Below are 18,993 nucleotides of genomic sequence, written 5' to 3'. Positions count from 1 at the left end.
TGTGTCCAAAGCATTGGCACGATTGGAGAATCTTGAGCTCAGCTGGGGTGAGGTTCTTATACCAGAGGTTGGGATAAAGGATTTCTAAGGTTCAGGATCCCTGATTGGCTGACATTTGTCTAGGGGTGTCCTGGTGAAAAGCAATGGGTGTGTGTTGGCTGGTGATTTTGTCTACAATGATTAGGATTATTAGGAATTTCCTTTGGATGGTCTATTCCTAGCTGGTGCCTGGGTGATCTCAGTCTGTGGTCTTTCTGGGAACCAGGTGTTGCCTTAGGGTAAACTACTGAGACTCGGGCCTCTATTGATCTGTCATGGCTGGGCCCTACAGATCCACCTCTTCGGATTCCCTGGAGCTGGAGTTACAGAAATTTGTGAGCCATCCGAGGAGTATATATACTCTTAATCAATGACCCACTCTCCAGCCTACATTCTCTTCACCTTTTAGAGTCCTCTACTTAGGCAAAACCAGAACTTGGATTTGAGTTGGGGATCTTCTTAAAAACAGAAAAAGGCTTGGCAGTGATGGCACATGCCTTTAATCACAGCACTTGGGAGGCGGATCTCTTATGAGTTCAAGGCCAGCCTGGTCTACAAAGTGAGTTTCAGGACAGCCAGGAATGTTACACAGAAAACCCTGCGTCAAAAAAAAAAAATTAGAAAGAGGGGACAAGCAGGAAGCTGAGTGGGTAAAGGCATCGTGACAAGCCTGTGGCAATCTATGGAAGGAGAGAACGGACTGCTCGACATTGTGCTCAGACCTCCTCACCCACACAGGCAAGGCTGCACACGGGTACACAGCATGCACAACACCAATAATAATTATTTATCTTTTTAAAAATAGAAAGCTCCTTAAGAGAAGAATTAATGCAGTCAGGTTGGCATGGGTGTGGGTTCTCTGCAAAAGCCACAATTGTAGCACAAATAATAAAAACATAGAGGCAGATATTACGGTTCAACCCCAAAATCAGAAAAGCAAAGCAGCCAAGCCACTAGAGAAAGTCTTACCTCTACCAAGGCTGGGTGACCGCAGACTAAACAGACTAAGCAGAAAACCTCTCCTCCCATTTTATATTCCCTCTAGTGCTGGGATTAAAGGCGCAAAACTCCCTAGTACTGGGATTAAAGGTGTGAGCCATCACTACCTGGATTTGTTTCAGCATTGATCTTGTGTAGCCCAGGGTGGCCTTGAATATACAGAGATCCGTCTGCTTCTCCCAAATCCTGGGATTAAAGGTGAGTACCACCACTGCCTGGTCTCTATTGGCTTTGTTTTGCCATTCTGATGGTTAGGTAAGCTTTATTTATTAAAACATAAATAAAACATCACCAAACACAATTCACTAAGAGATATTTCTGCCATTATTCTTAACCATGAAGATTAAGAAAAAAGGGGGGACCTCTCAGAACAGAAATGAGGTGGGGAAGAACTCACAGGAATCTCAGTTAGGCTCCCAGCACTCGCTGTGTAAGCCAGTTTGGCGGCTCTCAAACACCAACTCAGAGGGTTGCTAGGAAACTTCTCCCCCCCCCATCACCACCATCTTGATAAGGGCTCCAGGCCACCTTGGCTGAAACTATAATCTGATAAAACCAGAGCCACTGGGGTTGCACAGGGAAGTGAGGATGTGTAGATGGAGTTCCTGGTGAGATTCCTGGAAAACTGCAGGTTTCCTGCAGGCAAAGAAGCAGCTGATAACTGTGTCAAGGTTCTTGCTTCCAGCCAGACTTCTCAGCCAGACCCCCTCCCACTTCACATCCCAGTAACTGCCCCTTCCTCTCCATCCTTCCTCAATATTGAACATTGTCCAGGGATTTGGTAAGACAGACACCACTGTGGAAGCTCAAGTTTTAATAATAATCCCAGGTTTTAGCTTATTTGATCCTTTTAATATTTAATTGAGAGATAAGGTTGTATATATTAAGACAATCATCTTTCTGATTTACATATAGTCATGGTCATTAAAGCAGTTTAATTAACACATTGTCCTCCTTCTAGGCTGTGTACCAGAGCCCAGAGTGGCTGAGAGAATCAGCTAGCCAGCATCTGCCTATTCAGGTGACCTCTGTTCCATCTACTGCTCTGTTCTCATTGCTGGTTACTTGGTTGGTTGGACAGTAGGAAGGTCAGCCAGTTGGTTAGTTTGGGGGTGTTTTGTGGGTTTGGTTTTTGTTTTTAGGATTTGTTTATTTCATTTCATCATTTCATGTGTATGAGTGTTTTTCCTGCATTTCTATCTGTGTGTCATGGTTGTGCCTGGTGCCCTCAGAGGCCAGAAGAGAGCACTGGATCTCCTGGGACTGAGGTTACAGATGGCTGTGAGTGTCGTGTGGGTGCTGGGAATAAACCAGGTCTTCTGCAAGAGCAGCCAGCGCTCTAACCACTGCGCCACCTTTCCATCTCCATGGAGGCTTTAGTGTTGTGGTTGGCTGGTTAGTAGTTGGTTAATCGGTTGGTTGATCGGTCAGTAGGTTGGTTGATCAGTTGATTGGTTGGTAGTTGGTTGATCTGTTAGTTGGTTGGTCAGTAGTTTGGTTGATCAGTTGATTGGTTGGTAGGTTGAATTGAGGTTTTGTTGTTCTTATGACTGGTTGATTGCTTGGTTTGGTTTGTCCTCCTGTAGTTAATAGTTGGTTGGTTGCTGTCAGCTGCTGTTCTCTGAGACACAGTCTCACACTGTAGCCCAGGTGAGCCTCAAACTCATGACTCCTGCCTCAGCTTCCTGAGAACTGAGGTTATATGCATGATCTACTACATTCAACCCAATTTTCTGTTTATTCAGCTGCTCCAGATTCCACCTATAAGTGATAGTGGCTGTAATGGTTTAAATAAAATCCTGCAGTGAGGGCCATGAGGGGCAGTGAATCTCAGGTATGGAGCCACATGGTAGGTAAGAGATTGAGAGCAGCAAGTCCCAGGCAGGGAGACGTGTGGTGGGTGATAGACAGAGATGGATAGGCACACCATGCAGAGTGAGGCTGGATATTTATTTAGTGGATATGGAAGGGAAAGGGGAGAATGGGATAATGGGAAAGAACAGAGAGAGGCAGAGAGAGAGACACACACAGAGACAGAGAGAGACAGAGAAACAGAGAGAGACAGAGAGAGAGAGAAGCAGAGAGAGAGTGGGAGAGAACATGAGCAATAGCAGCAGCTACCTCTTTGGGAGAGAGATGGAAAGGGCTCAGAAGGAAGATGTGCCTGCCTCAGCAGGTGGGGAGAGGGAGTAGGCGTGGCTCATCTCTTAAAGGGACAGGATAGACCATTACATTTCCATCTCTTTTTAATAATAAAAAGGCAGGAGGTTAGGCACAACAGGTTAAAGGAATTGGGGTGGTGGATTCTCAAGACTCTCAGGGTGACCCTCGCTAGCTAGGCCACATACAAATTATTCTGCTGTTTTGATAGTGATAGAGCTGACTGGGGGAATGAGAACTCATCAGGGCTATCAGCTCTGTCATTAATTGATGCTGCCATTTGTTTCCTTGTTTGTTTTTCATGTTGGATTTCTGTGTAGCCCTAGGTGTCCTGGAAATCACTCTGTAGACCAGGCTGGCCTCTCCTTCCTGAGTGCTGGGATAAAGACATGTGCCACCACTACCCAGTGATGCTGCCATTTTTAAGCTTCTGTTATTAGTGACAGGAGACCCAAGGCTTAAGTAATCTTGTGCAACTCAGGATTTCAGGTGGAAAGTGTCTGTGCTGCTATTAGTGGTTTAGACAGGGGCTTGATTTGTGAGCCACGCCCAGTCACTCACTGGGGGTTCTAGGCAGGGGCTCTACCCCTGAGCTACATCCCCAGTTCACTTTTTTCTTTTTCTTTTGGGACAAGGCCTATCCTTGAATTCACTCTGTTTTGTGATTCTTCTGCCTCAGCCTCCCAGAAAACTGGAATAACATGTCTGAATCACCATGCCTAGAAAATGTCAAAGTATCTTGACCATCAGTGGTGGTGGAGTGTTTGTACACATTGGCAAATCTTAACAGTCAAACTAAATAGGTTTGTGTTAAATTACTTGTATATTACTAGTAATGTATTTAGCTGGTATGTGTGTGGTCAGAGAACAACGTTCGACAGTCAGGTGTTCTGCCATGTTGATCCCAGGGATCAAAACCAAGATGGCAAGCCTCTGCCCAGCATGTCCCCTCACCAGCCCTATATTTGTTCTTATGTCCTCAGTGTCCTCAAAAATGAGCATCCACAAGACACACAGTGTCCTGGTCACTTTGTTCAGCTTGACCCTAGCTAGAGTTATCTGAGAAGAGGGAACCACAGCTGAGAAAATGCCTCTGGATGAGCTTGTGGACAAGCCTGAGGCACGTTTTCTTGATTGATGTGGAAGGACAAGGTCAGTCCTGGGCTGGTGGTCCTGAGTTCTATAAGAAAGCAGACTGAGCAAGCCATGGGGAACAAAGCAGTAAGCAGCACCCTTCATGGTCTCTGCTTCAGCTCCTGCCTCCAGGTTCCTGCCCTGCTTGAGTGAGTTCCTGCCTTGGCTTCCTTCAATGGTCTGTGATTCAGGATGTGTAACCAAACAAATCCTTTCCTCCCCAAGTTCCTTTTTGTCATAGTGGGTTTTTTTTCCTTTGGGGAGGGGTGTTAAAGGCAGTGTTTCTCTGTGTAACAGCCCTAGCTGTCCTGGAACTAGCTCTGTAGACCAGGTTGGCCTCAAACTCACAGAGATCAACCTGCCTCTGCCTCCCGAGTGCTGGGATTAAAGTTGTGCATCTCCACTGCCCAGCCTTTGTCATGGTGGAAAGCAAACTAAGTCCCAACACCCTCATGGCAGCTCATATCTGCCTGTAACTCCACCTCCAGGAGATCTACACTCTCACATAGAGAAAACATCAATGCACATAAAAATAAATAAATCATTTAAAAAGGGGGGGCTGGAGAGATGGCTCAGAGGTTAAGAGTACTGGCTATTCTTCCAGAAATCCTGAGTTCAATTTCCAGCAACTACATAGTGGCTCACAACCATCTATAATGAGATCTGGTGCTATCTTCTGACATGCAGGCAGAACACTATACATACTAAATCAATAAATAAATCTTTTTAAAAAGAATGCAAACCTCATAAGGCACATAGCAACTAGATGGACCCAACCAGACAGAAAAAGAGAACATTAACTCTGGACATTAAGACTGGAAGCGATGGTCCTCACCATCTATCCAAGCCCTGAGGAGGCAGGAGGCAGGAGTACGGAGAGTCCTCAGCCATTCTGACCTGCATATCTAGAGCCTATCTACAACAGGATAAAGCCCAAAAGTATAATCAAGCAACCCTGTCCCACGACCAAGGAGGCTAAGGCAGGAGAATAGTCCTGCCAAGCCAGCAGGCTTACACAGTGAGATGTACACACTGACCGTCTGCCTTGAGCCGCGACTCCGCAAAATCTCAACGAATTTGGAAGTTGTAGTTGTGTGTGTGGTTCAGGAGAAAAGTGCTTGCCTGGCTTGTTATGGGTCCTGGGTTCATCCTCTACGCACGAAAAGGGGAGGAAGATCTGGGAAAAGAAAGAGGAGAGAAGATGGAGGAAGGAGAGAGAACGGAAGAAGGAATGAAGGAGGGAGGAAGGGGTGAAGGGAGGGAGGGAAGGGAGGGAAGGGAGGGACCAGGAAGCAGGAGCTGTGGTTGAAGCATCTGTGCTCTGTACCGTGCTTCTCACCGTGGCCGCTAGGGGGCGCGGTGCCACTTCCAATCCGCACAGCCTCCTTGAAGCTCAGATCCAGAGTTGGGGTAATGCCTGAAGGTCCTGCAGAGTCCCCCAAAACGCTGGAGACCCAGGAGGAAAGGTTTAAAGCCACACAATTTAGCGTTTTACAACATCAAGGCATGCAGCTAAATAAAAATTTATGAAGGTACTGGAAGGCCATATGATGGGGGCAGGCCTCCAGATCCCCGTGCTGGTGGACCAGTGTGCAAACGCCATGCCTGGCTGCTCAAATCCCTTTCTTTCTTTTAAAAAGCGCAATTTGTTAGGTGGTGGTGGCTCACACCTTTAATCTCAGTACTAGGAGGCAAAGGCAAATGGATTTCTTGAGTTCTAGGCCAGCCTGGGCCAGGGCAACACAGAGAAATGCTGCTTCAATAAAACAAAAAACAAAAAACCAACCAGAGTTGTTTCATTTTTTTTTTTTGGAAGAGGCTACTACCTTCCTTGAATTAAATAATGCTTTCTACCGTACATCATAGTAGCGGGAATTACCAATGGACTCTTTCTATCTGAGTGTTCATTCCCAATAAGTGCCTGGACTTTTATGGTTTCACTATTAAGTAGTGTAGGAGGTTCTTCTGCATTTGTGTTGCTTTCATTGGTTAAATAAAGAAACTGCCTTAGCTTTTGATAGGGCAGAACTTATGTAGGCAGGGAGACAGAACTGAATTCTGGGAGAAAGAAGGCAGGAAGAGAGAGCCACCATGGAGCTACCTGGTCAGACATGCTGAAACTTTCCCGGTAATCCACGACCTCATGGTGATATACAGATTATTAGAAATGGGTTGAATCAAGATGTGAGAGTTAGCCAATAAGAGGCTAGAACTAATGAGCCAGGCAGTAATTTAATTAATACAATTTCTGTGTGGTTATTTCGGGGGTTAAGCTAGCCAGCAGGCAGGATGCAGCCTGCTTCTCCTACTACAATCAAATATATCTAGGTTTTCACAAACAGTTCCTCCTATTGCAATCCATTGAGAATGTCCCCAAAAGTTTCATTTTGCCTCCAGACCACCTTCACAAGGCCCTGATTATGGGTGGATCTTTTGTGGAAATGTTCCATGATTGGCTATTACTTAAATTCGTAAGTAGGTCATTAATTTCCTGACTCGATACTGTTGGCTCCATTTCTATCTTTCTATTGTCGTCATGTTCCTCTGGGACATCAAGTCCCTCCCCGTCTATCAGCCATCTCCCAAGAGATATTGCTCGATTAATACATGAGAAAAAACATAGTCATAAAAGAGACTATACAGACCCATAGCCTGATATGAGGCCAGGGGTTGAACACTCTGCCAGGAAGCCTAACCCCGAGGGACATGTTGCTCCCGTCCGGCCTAATGACATAAGTCATGTCACACAGACAACACTGGAGCTGGTGTGGCAACTCCCAAGCAGTGCTCCCTCTGTGACACAGTGTTAAGAAGCTGCTCTGTGCTGTGGTTTTCATAGCCTTTAATTTATGGCCCTACCCATTACCTGGCCCTTCCATATTCCTTGCCAGTAGGCTATCTCAAATGGAAAAACATGGTGTAGGGTTTACTGCTATCCCAACAGGATAGAGAAGCCATAGTTTCCTTTATTCACGTTTTTTTTTCTGAAGACTCCTCCCACCCCGAACATGATATACTATTCCTTTCTAATGCTCTCTCCAACCAAGGCCCAATCCTTGCCTGAGGCCCTTTATCCTGATAGAACACATTCCTGGAGGTATTTATGTGATACCTCCCTTCTATATCTGCTGCTCCCCTTTTGTATTTAACATTGAAGACATTGGGAATTCTTCCTTGACCTGTAGGAATGCTTGAAGGCACTTCATGTTAGATGTGTCTCTGCTTTAGTGCTTGCGACCAGAGTAAATGCAAGGGTATCACTGTTTCCAGGTGTGTGGGATCTGATGTCTGGACCATATGGATGGACATTTTTCTGCTGGAAACTCCAAGAATCCAGTCATTCCAGAAAGCACCCCTAGCATACTATTTTTTTTTTTTTTTGGTTTTTCGAGACAGGGTTTCTGTATAGCTTTGGTGCCTGTCCTGGAACTAGCTCTTGTAGATCAGGCTGGCCTCGAAATCCCAGAGATCAGCCTGCCTCTGCCTCCCAAGTGCTGAGATTAAAGGCGTGCGCCAACACCGCCCGGCCCCTAGCATACTAAAGAATCCAAATGTTTGTCTGGGCAGATGGCTCAGCAGTTAATTGCTTGCCAGTTTAGGTCCCCTGAGACCCAGGAAATGCTGGATAGGTGGTACGGTAGAACAATTTTATACCTGCCAATTATGTTTTAAATAAACGCTGATTGGTTGGTAGCCAAGCAGGAAGTATAGGCGAGACAATCAGACAGGAAGTAGAGGTGGCACAATGAGAACAGGAGAATTCTGGGAAGAAGGAAGCCCATTCCTCCCAGTCCTGCCCAGAACACAGAAGAAGCAAGATGTGATCTACCCTGCTGAAAAAGGTACCGAGCCATGTGGCTAACGTAGATAAGGATAATGGGTTAATATATGTTATAAGAGCTAATACGAAGCCCGAGCTAATGGGCCAATCAGTTCATAACTTATGGAGACCTCTGTGGCCTGGTTGTAATCACAGCCTTGGAAGCTGGAGACGTGAGGTCTATAGAGCAAGCTGGCTTGCACCACTAGACAGATGTACAGTGAGCACTCCCTCTCACTGTGCCATCTCCCCACGGAAGATGATTTCCATACATAAACAGTACCGTGTTTACACTCAGGAACAGCGTGAACGACTGTAGTATTAGAGGTTGACTAGCTGCTATCATATTTGCTAAAACACGGAACAAGATTATCACCAGCTCCTGTGTTTATGTGTGCCAGAACCAAGGACACAGGCTGACACATTAGGCCAACAGTGAGAGCTTCTTTACACGGCAAGTTTCCATGGAGACTGACATGTATTTTAGTATGATGTCACCTGCTAATACCTACCTTTCTTTATAACTGAGTCAGTTTCAACCCTGGTTCACCAATTCCCTTGTCTCACAAAAATGTCTCACTTCCATTGGCAAGTAGTATGTTCTTACATTCATCGACATGACCTGTGCTCATTTCTATGTTCCTACTTTATAAAGTTGTCAAAGAAATGTCTGAAAATTACTGTGAAAGGTGTAACTTGTGTGCAGTGAGAGTAAACCGCAATACTGGACTGTTCATGCCCCTTCCTAGGTTTCTACTCTGGCAATTTACCTAACATACTGCTTTCTTGGTGCATTAGCCAGGGTTCTCTAGAGAAACAGAACTAGGGGATGACTATTAGCCTAGCTCGTCGTTCAGGGAGCAACTTGGTCTCAAGGGAGGAAGGCAAAGAGTAATACAGAAGGACAATATCCTCCTCTGATCTCCAAAGGTTCACAGGCACAAACACCCGCATACACCAATGTTCCCACCACACTCACAAAGAGTAATACAGAAGGATAATATCCTCCTCTGGTCTCCAAAGGTGCACACACACAAACACCCGCATACACCAATGTTCCCACCACACTCACAAAGAGTAATACAGAAGGACAATATCCTCCTCTGGTCTCCAAAGGTGCACACACACAAACACCCGCATACACCAATGTTCCCACCACACTCACAAAGAGTAATACAGAAGGATAATATCCTCCTCTGGTCTCCAAAGGTGCACACACACAAACACCCGCATACACCAATGTTCCCACCACACTCACAAAGAGTAATACAGAAGGATAATATCCTCCTCTGGTCTCCAAAGGTGCACACACACAAACACCCACATACACCAATGTTCCCACCACACTCACAATTCTTACATACACTGCACGTGCACAAAATACTAAACTTAAAATAAAAAAGAACATGACTTTCTGATGAACAAGTCAGATACGGTGTGTAGATAGACTTATTCTGGAATCCATTACATTCCATGTGACTAAAGCTGTGGTCCTGGTAATCTCTGGCCAGAGCACACTTCAGCCAGTGGGAAGCATCTTCTGGTAAGAGAAGTGAGGGGAAATTATGATAAAAAGCTATAACATAAATATGAAAAATTTATGTAGGAAAAGAGCATTAGTTAGTAGGATTTTACTATACAAGAAAATTTCACCATATTTTGACAATAATGATTCTAACATGAAAGGAAAAAAATTGAAAAATTGTGAAATTGATCTCTTTTATGATTTTTTTTGCAGATATACTGTCCATATATGAAAAAGATAACACATATCAATGTATACACTGTTGAAAACAGTCAAAATATAAAATATGTACAGAAATCTTATTTGGAGAAAATATTAAAAATGAAAAATAGCTAAATCCACTTTAAAGTCATTTGTTCTGAATTTATATACATGACCTATGACAAAAGCCTCGTAGGAAAATCCCAAGTATTAATAACTTTTCATATTTGTGAGTACCAAACTTGTCTGTATGGAAGAGGACACCAACTATTCTCTCCTACCATTCTCTGCCTATTGCTTGAGACATGGTCTTGCACTAACCTTGGAGCTCGTTTCTCACCTAGACTGGTTGGTTAGCAAGTCCTTCCTGCATTACTCTCTACTTTCAGTACTAGGGACACAGGTATGTTTGGCCATATCTGGCTTGTTACATGAGTACCAGGGATCTGACCTAGGTCCTGATGCTCATCCACTGAGTCATTTTCCCAGCCCAAATTAAATGTTTTTTACAGGTTCATTGGACAAAATTATTTTAAAACTAAAAAAAATTAAAACTGCTCACATATTAAAAGGACATTTCAACATTTTAAATTAAAAGGAGAAAAAGTTATTAAGTGAATTACCAATACTGAAATTACAGATTAAATATATGGACCTGGGTAAATCCTAGCAATAACTTCACTTAAACATTTACTTTCAAGAATAAAATTAGAAGCACATAATTTAGATCCACCTAAGAATGTGCCATTGACAAACATTCATAAACATTACAACATTTCCTTTGAAGTGTGCAATTTCTAAAGCAGTCCATCCATTATTTTATGCTAGGCTCTTCACATTAGTTCTGTTAATAGAATCCTTCTACATCAGCCTCTGACACATGCTACAAATGACGATTCTACTTACAAGGTTTTGATTGTGTATGTGCTGGCCAAGTGAAGACTTATAGATTTCTTCTGATCACTGTGTTCTTTGTGTGTGTGTGGTGCGCATTCATGTGAGGATGAGTGTTCATGTGTGTGGCTCACATTATACTTGCAAGGGGAGGCTAGAGGTTGATGTTAATGTTGGAAGTCTTCCTTAATCATTCTCCACTTTACTTTTTGAAAGATCTCTCACTGAACCTGAACAGATTTGAGACTAGATAACCAGCAAGCTCAGGGATATTCTGTCTCTGCCTCCCTTGCACTGGGATTGCAGGCATGTGCCACCACGTCTGGCTTTTATATGGGTAGTGAGGATTTAAACTCAGGACCCACACTTCTGTCGCTGGAACTATATAGACTGAGCCATCTCCCCATCCCCTTAGTGGTTTTTTTTTTTTTGAAACTGAACAGAGGCAAGTGGAGATAATCCCACATCTTTACATTAATACAGGTTAAATTCGTTAAGCCATAATGCTTGCTAGAAAAAGCTGGCAATAAAGGAGCTCCCTTTGTTCCATATTTAGAGATACTCTCCAATGTGTCTGCACTCATGTTTTTTGAAGCGAACCAGAACATGTTAAGGCTTATTCACATTGCTTATAACCATATATTTTGTTTTTTAGTTAATGAGATTAAAACCTATTCAAAGAGGAGAACGTCTTCCAATGTAGTTTACACACAGTGCATCCTTTCATGGTATCGAAGAGAACCATGAGTACTGTAGGATTTTCCACACTGTTTACATTCATAGGGTTTCTCTCCAGTGTGAATTCTCTCATGGCATCGAAGGGAACTGTGATCAGTGAAGGCTTTCCCACAGAACTTACATACATAGGGTTTCTCTCCCCTGTGAATTCTCTCATGGCGCTGAAGTGAACTGTGAAAAGTGAAGGCTGTCCCACACAGCTTACACACATAGGGTTTCTCTGCACTGTGAATATTTTCATGGCAACGGAGAGAACTGTGATACATAAATGCTTTCCCACACTGTTTACATACATAGGGTTTCTCTCCGGTGTGAGTCCTTTCATGGCAATGAAGGGAACTATGAAACGTGAAGGCTTTTCCGCACACCCTGCACAAACAAGGTTTCAATCCGCTGTGAATTCGTTCATGTTTTTTCAATGCGCTGCTCAACACAAAGGCTTTCCCACATTGCTTGCACCCATAGGATTTCTCTCCACTGTGAATCTGTTCGTGGTATCTAAGAGCATTGTGATGCATGAAGTTCTTCCCACATTGCTTGCATGCATAGGGCTTCTCTCCACTATGAATCCTTTCATGGCATTTAAGAGAACCTTGGCGACTGAACGCTTTTCCACACAGCTTACACACATAAGGTTTCTCTCCACTATGAATCCTTTCATGACATTGAAGAGAACTGCAATCAATGAAGGCTTTCCCACATACCTTACATTCATAGGGTTTCACCCCAGTATGAATTCGTTCATGTCTTCGCAAGGCACTAGAACAAGTGAAAGCTTTTCCACATTGCTTGTATACATAGGGTTTCTCCAAATTGTGAATCTTTTCATGGCATTGAAGGGAACTGTGATCACTGAAGGCTACCCCACATTGATTACATATGTATTCTACTCCATTATGAGTCTGTTCATGACCCTCAACCTTACTCAAAGAAGGAAAGACTTTCAGAAATTGCTTGCATTTATAGGGTTTCTCTCCACTATGGGTCCTTTCATGGCGGCGAAGGCCACTGGAATAAGTGAAGGTCTTACCACACTGCTTACATGTATAAAGCTGGTCTCCAGTATGTGTTCTTTCGTGTGTCAAGAAAGAACACGAAGAGTGAAAGGCTTTACCACATACTTTACATATATATGGCCCATGTCCATCATATGTTACATGCTGTTGGATACCAGCAAGAGTCAAACAATCTTTCCTACTCTGCTTTAAAACACAAAGTTTTTCTTTAGCATGCATTCCTTCAGGGTCATGAACATCACGGTGTCCACTAAAACCGTCCTCAGTTTGCTTACATTCGTAACTTTCCTCTTCTGTGTGAGTCTTTAGATGTTCCACAAAGCACTGCGGAGGACTATAGACATTCCCACAGTCCTTGTAAGAGCCTGGTTTCTCGGCATATTTTTGATTCTCACATAGACTGTATCCAGTCTGAACTTCAGTGGGAAGAATTTTCCTTAAATTTTCATCATCCTCTTCAAGGGTCTGATCTTCCTGCCTTTTTGCTGGAATGGAGACCCAGAAAAATCACTTTGAGTTAATCCAGCACTATAGGAAAGTATTAGATTCTAAGTAGGCTCCCGATACAACATGACCATGACTGGTTTATTCATCAGAATTTCTGTTTCTGTATGAAACATGGAGCTGCACTGATCAGCAAACACTGATCTGATTCTCGTGGTCTAAATGAGGCAATGATTTCCACCTTACCTACGGCAGCCAGGTTCCTGAAGGTTTCCTGCATCACATCTCTGTGCAGCTTCTTTTGGGAAGAATTCAGTAAAGCCCACTCCTCTGAGGTGAAGTTCACAGCCACATCCTCGAACGATACAGACCCCTGAGAAATGAGGAGGGGTGAGACATACTGGAGCACTCTGCTCATGTGCACAGTGTTTACAGAATGGTGTACTGTCTAACTGTTAAACCCAGGTAGTGCTCATCAGCGTTCTGGTCAATGCCCACACTCTAACAGTATCATTCCAATGCTACGCTGAAACTATATTATAAAGGAAAAGCAGATGCCTGGTATGCTGTTTGGTCATCCAGAAAGTCTGTTTAATGGTTCTTTACACCTCTCATAAAAAAAAAAATTCTACTAGGCCAGGCATAGCAGTACATGCCTTATTCCCAGCACTTGGAAGGCAAAGGCAGGCAGGTCTCCTTGAGGTCAGCCTTACATAGTGAGGCTCTGTCTTAAAAACATATCCCACTAGTAAGTATCCATAATAGAGTTAACACCAGCTATATGGAGACTATTCTTAGAACAGGGCTTGGAACAGTGCTTGACCCTCAAGCATGAGGGCCTGAGTTTGAACCCCCACAAGTAACATAAAATTGCTGGACATGGTGGAACACAGCACTGGAGATTCCAGATGAATACAGGGGGCTCCCTGGTGCATACTGGCCAGGCAGTCTCCTACACTTGGTAAGCTCCAGGCAAAAGAAGGTCCTTTCTCAAAAGGTCATTTCCAAGGAATAACCCAAGGCTGTTCTCTAACGTCCGCATGCATAAGTATACACATGTGCATGTGTACTTGTGTAAACATCTGTAAGCATACATATAAAAAAGATACATTTTCAACTTTCCCTGGGGTCTGGGTACTGGCATTTTGGATGGACCTCACTAGCCTACCTGTGGAAAGGGGCTCACTGTTCTAGTTTGAGACAGCAATGGACTACTTATTTAGCTCCCATTGTCCCTCTAAATGTCCGCAAGCTTCTGACATGCTTATCAGAAGGATCCTACTTGATCAGAATGATAATATGCTCTGGAGGATTAGTTCCCAAGGAGCTGGTTTGACGGATAATACAGAACAAACACTTCATCTCTCAACTTCTTCCTTAAGAAGCTGCACATCTTTGTTTGCACAAAGAAAACTTGAGAAGTCTTGTACTTGACATCTTATTGGCAATCAAATAGTTTGAAAGCCCTATGAAGGATGATCTACTATGATAATGTGAAAAGACTTTAGTTTTTCCTCAAAAAGGCTAAGAGAAATAGAAACGAGGGGAATGGCATTGTTAGAACAGGCTTACTGACAGATATATTTAGAAAATATAATTATTTCTCAACACATCTTTATCCAGTTGACTACTAACCCAGAATTTCTTTTATCAGAAGATCCCTATACATAAGTAAAGAGGAAGTCCATAAAGAATGTCCCATGTAAATATATATGAACTGAGTATCTTATAGACAAACAGCACTGGGCAAAAGGGTTTAGACAAAATAACAGCTTGTGGTGTCAATACCCTGATAGCACAAATAGGTCACCCAGAAGAAAAATCAACCAAGGAACTTCAGCGTTAAACTGCACCATAGATCAAATGCACTTAACAGCATTTACAGAACAGTCCATCAAAAACTGCAGAACACACATTCTTCTCAGCATCAGATGGAATATTTTCCAAAACACATCACATATTAGGTGATAAAGTATTAGCAAATCCAAACACACAGACACACACACACACTCAAAGCAACTAACCAAACTAACAAAAATAATACCCCCCCAACCTAAATATACTGTGAAATGCTTTCTTACATTGTATCAGATGAAAACTGTCAACTTTCAAAATGTTTAATCTGGAAAAAATATTAAGAAACCCAGGGCCAAGAAGACAGATTAGCATAAAGACCTAATTTTGATCCCTAGTTCTCACCTAAAAATTTATACATGATGCACACACCATGTGCTGGGGACTTGTAAGACCTGTAGTTGTGAAACTATTCTAGGAAATAAAGCTAATTGTTTTGTAGAATGAATATATGATAATACAAATAGATGAAAAGAAACCTTTACCAAATATAATGTAATGTTGAAAGAGAGGCTAAGCCGGACAGGGAATCGGGAAGAGGTAGGGACTGGGGATAAATCTGGAGTTAGGAGAAGCGAAAGTAAATATGATAAAAATACATTGAATGCATATAATAAATCCTCAAAAATTTCAGTAATATGGGTCCTCCTGTATCAATCAAGAAAATGTAGCACAGGCTTGCCCACAGGCCAACATGATGGAGGTATTTTCTCAGTTGAGGGTCCCACTTCCCAAATGACTGTAGCTGGTATTAAGCTCACATAAAATGAGCCAGTACACACATTAATGGCAGAAATCAACTTAATACATTCCAGGACAAATTAATATTGACTTGGAAACATGCACACATTTCCCTTTCCCGTAAAGAATCAAATTATACACTGAAATGGGAATGATGACAGTCAAGTGTTTTGACAAATCATAGTCAAGTATCTTTCGATGTGTAAAGTTTCCTTTAGATATGCAGAAGTAGATTGCCATACAAAATCAAGAATTAAAAAGCTAATAGACATAGAAGCAAGAGAGCCTTTGATAATGTTCTATTCCACATCATGCTCAAAGCTCAGAATCTAGTAGAAACGAGAAGCATACATTAAGCTAATAAAGGTTTTCATGACAAACACATGACTAGTAACAACATGCTAACTAAGGGAAAAAACAGACAGCATTTTCTCAACGATCAGAAAGAATTACTAGGTTACTACTCGTGACTCTTCTTGAATATAGTACTAAATTAGCCAGAGCAATTATGCAACTAAAAGCAATAACAGTATATGAATCAGAAAGAAAGTGAAACTATTCCTGTTTCAATACACAGAAAACCATAACCAGGTACTATAGTATACACCAGGAATCACAGTACATGGGAGGCTAAGACAGCAGGATTTAGAGTTCCAGGCCAGCTGAGGTACACAGTTATTATTATTATTTTTTTTTTTGGTGTTTCGAGACAGGGTTTCTCTGTGGCTTTGGAGCCTGTCCTGGAACTAGCTCTGTAGACCAGGCTGGTCTCGAACTCACAGAGATCCGCCTGCCTCTGCCTCCCGAGTGCTGGGATTAAAGGCGTGCGCCACCACCGCCCGGCCTGGGGTACACAGTTATATTCTCTGTGTAAAAAGCAACATATCCAACAAAACCTCGAACAGATCAAAAGATTACAACAGGCCCTGGAGAGATGTTTTAGAGGTTAAGAGTACTGGCTGCTCTTCCAGAGGTCCGGAGTTCAATTTCCAGCAACCACATACATGGTGGTTCACAACTATCTCTAGTGGGATCTGATGCCCTCTTCTGGCATAAAAGTCATCCATGCAGATAGAGCACTCAAATAAATAAAATAAATGCATGTCTTTAAAAAAGCACTTGCGAGGCAGAGGCAGGCAGATCTCTGTGAGTTCGAGGCCAGTCTTGTCTAAAGCCTGGTATACAAGAGCTAGTTCCAGGACCAGAGAAACCCTGTCTCAAAAAAACCAACCAACCAACCAACCAACCAACCAAACAAACAACCAACCAAACAAACAACAAAACACCAAAAAGACTTTTTGAGGTTATAAACTATTTAGGAAGGCAGGAGGGTACAAAATCAACAGGTAATGCCCAATACATTTTCTCCTAGTGGATAATGAACTATCTCCCAGAGACACATTGTCAGGAAGTCATGAATAGACAAACTAAAATGTCCAAGACAAACCGCCCGCCTTTGCATTCCGAGTGCTGCGATTAAAGGCGTGTGCCACCAAACCCGGGTTCAGAAACAATCCCCAAGGCTCCATGTTTCCTATTACCTGACTTCAAAACACACTGCAGGTGAGAGAACAAACGAAAGAAAACGGAACAGAACTGAACAGAACCCTACAGAATACTGCATAAACACGCAAGGTCCAATGGAAGCGCAGAAAACTCAGAAATAGTCCCAGCGCATCACAGACGGCCACACGTCTCCATTCCGTGTTTCTCAGAGGACCCGGGGGTCGCCCGGTCCGGTAAACTCGGCAGTGTGGGTTGGACCTGGGAACTGAAGGATCGCAACCGACAGTCATCGGATGGGGACAAAATCGTGGATTTTAGAAACGGTTTCCCATGAACCGGAAAGGCAGGGAAACAAAGCGGGCGCGCGTCGCCCCGCCGCGGCCCGAACCCGGCCACCGCGTCCTCGGGGAGCCCGCGCGCAGCTGCAGAGGCTCCGCCGCGGTCCCCGCGACCTGAGCGGCCGCCCGCCCCGCACCCGGGCGCTCACCATGGCTGCGCTCCGGGCCTCCTGCGGCCTCACGCGGCTCCCGGCTGCAGCGCTCGTCCATCCGCTGAGGTCCAGCGACCCGGGACGCCCTCAGCGGACCGGACGGCGCGGCGAGGGTGGTGCCAGGAAGAAAGATGGCGGACGAGGAACTTCCACACCGTTCTCCGGCGCTCCTGATCAAGCAAGTCGCATCGGTCGCCACTTTTTAAATCCGAATCGCTGGACAACTACGACCTGACTCTCTTTCTTGGTGTGGAGGTCATGAAAGAAAAAAAATAGCTTAACAGCTTTAAACTCCATAAACTAACAGGACAGGGCCTCAACTATGGCGGCACCAGAAAGAAAGATGGCGAGTGACGGTCTTCCGTTTCGCTCACGGGATCCCGGTAGGACAGCTCACACTGGCCGCTTCAGCTGTCCTCATGGTTACTCGGGGGTCAGTGTCACACCGTGCTGTTGAACAGTCCGGGACTCCCTGAGCTACTAGGACAGTACTAGGGCGGATGAGGAAAGTCTCACTGGTGCTCTTGATTCATACACTGAGCCTTTGTGACAGAATAAGGGATGCCAACCCGACAAGCTGGAACCAAATCCCGCGTTCCAGCCACAGTCGTTCTCAGCCCAGTCTTCTCTCCGTGGAAACCAGCTGACCTTGGATGTAACTGCTTCTGTGCAGAATTTGCCTCTGACTTTGCCCAACGGCCACCTGCTGCTTTTCTACACTCTGCACCTCTCCCACTTTGGAAAAGAAATTACTAGTTTGTTTGTGTTTATTTATTTATTTATTAAAGATTTCTGTCTTTATTAAAGATTTCCGCCTCCCATTTCCCTCCCCCTCCCCCAGTCAAGCCCCCCTCCCTCGTCAGCCCAAAGAGCAATCAGGGTTCCCTGCCCTGTGGGAAGTCCAAGGACCACCAGTAAGCCACGACCTCATGGTGTTACACAAATTATTAGAAATGGGTTGAATCAAGATGTGAGAGTTAGCCATTAAGAGGCTAGAACTAATGGGCCAAGCAGTAATTTAATTAATACAATTTCTGTGTGGTTATTTTAAGGATTAAGTTAGCCAGGTGGCAGGACACAGCCTGCTTCTCCTACTACAAATATATCTAGGTTTTCACAAACAGTTCCTCCTGTTGCAATCTATAGGGGTTTTCTGCACTATGAACCTTCAAATGCTAATGAAGAGAACCATGATAAGTAAAGATTTGCCCACATAGCTTGCATTCACAGCCATTAATGTCAGTATGAATTTATACATGTGTTTGTAAAGAACTTGACCACACAAAAGCTTTTCCACATAGTTTAAAAATGAGGTTTCTCTCCACTGTGAAGTTTAGCATTATATTGAAGATAATTGTGATTCATGAAAGATTTCCCACACAACTTATAGATACAGGGTTTATATCCACTGGGAACTATGATAGGTGAGGGC

At 43.8% G+C, this 18,993-nt stretch overlaps 2 protein-coding genes across 4 annotated transcripts in view; both read right to left on the bottom strand.

The window, feature by feature from the left end:
* LOC142857882 (cytochrome P450 4F3) overlaps positions 1–17,618 on the bottom strand; it is a 48,485-nt gene extending 30,867 nt beyond the window's left edge. The window contains exon 1 of the mRNA XM_075986957.1: positions 17,559–17,618. Coding sequence (XP_075843072.1) covers positions 17,559–17,561 — 3 coding nt within the window. The 5' untranslated portion in view covers positions 17,562–17,618. The remainder of the gene's footprint in view (positions 1–17,558) is intronic.
* Positions 1,789–17,671, bottom strand: LOC142857881 (uncharacterized). Of its 3 annotated transcripts, XM_075986955.1 has the most exons (4): positions 17,107–17,504; positions 15,052–15,092; positions 13,217–13,343; positions 1,789–13,011 (listed from the first exon to the last, which is right to left on the bottom strand). In XM_075986955.1, exons 3-4 carry the CDS (start codon positions 13,248–13,250, stop codon positions 11,477–11,479), a joined length of 1,569 nt encoding a protein of 522 aa, XP_075843070.1. In that variant the 5' UTR covers positions 13,251–13,343; positions 15,052–15,092; positions 17,107–17,504; the 3' UTR covers positions 1,789–11,476. The 3 variants fall into 3 exon arrangements, with proteins under 3 accessions (XP_075843070.1, XP_075843069.1, XP_075843071.1); XM_075986954.1 differs by lacking the exons at positions 15,052–15,092; positions 17,107–17,504 and adding an exon at positions 17,559–17,671; XM_075986956.1 differs by lacking the exon at positions 17,107–17,504 and having other exon boundaries at positions 15,052–15,098.
* Positions 17,672–18,993: the final 1,322 nt, after the last annotated feature.

Source organism: Microtus pennsylvanicus, chromosome 9, assembly GCF_037038515.1.
Source record: "Microtus pennsylvanicus isolate mMicPen1 chromosome 9, mMicPen1.hap1, whole genome shotgun sequence".
Lineage (NCBI taxonomy): Eukaryota > Metazoa > Chordata > Mammalia > Rodentia > Cricetidae > Microtus > Microtus pennsylvanicus.
Note: the sequence above shows the minus strand (reverse complement) of the source record. Positions and strands in the feature narration are given on the sequence as shown.

What these genes read in the sequence shown, in the direction of transcription:
- LOC142857881 (XM_075986954.1), bottom strand. An exon ending in CAGGAACCTGGCTGCCGTAG is followed by an intron (nt 13,012 to 13,216) that starts GTAAGGTGGAAA and finishes TCTCCATTCCAG; the next exon opens with CAAAAAGGCAGGAAGATCAG.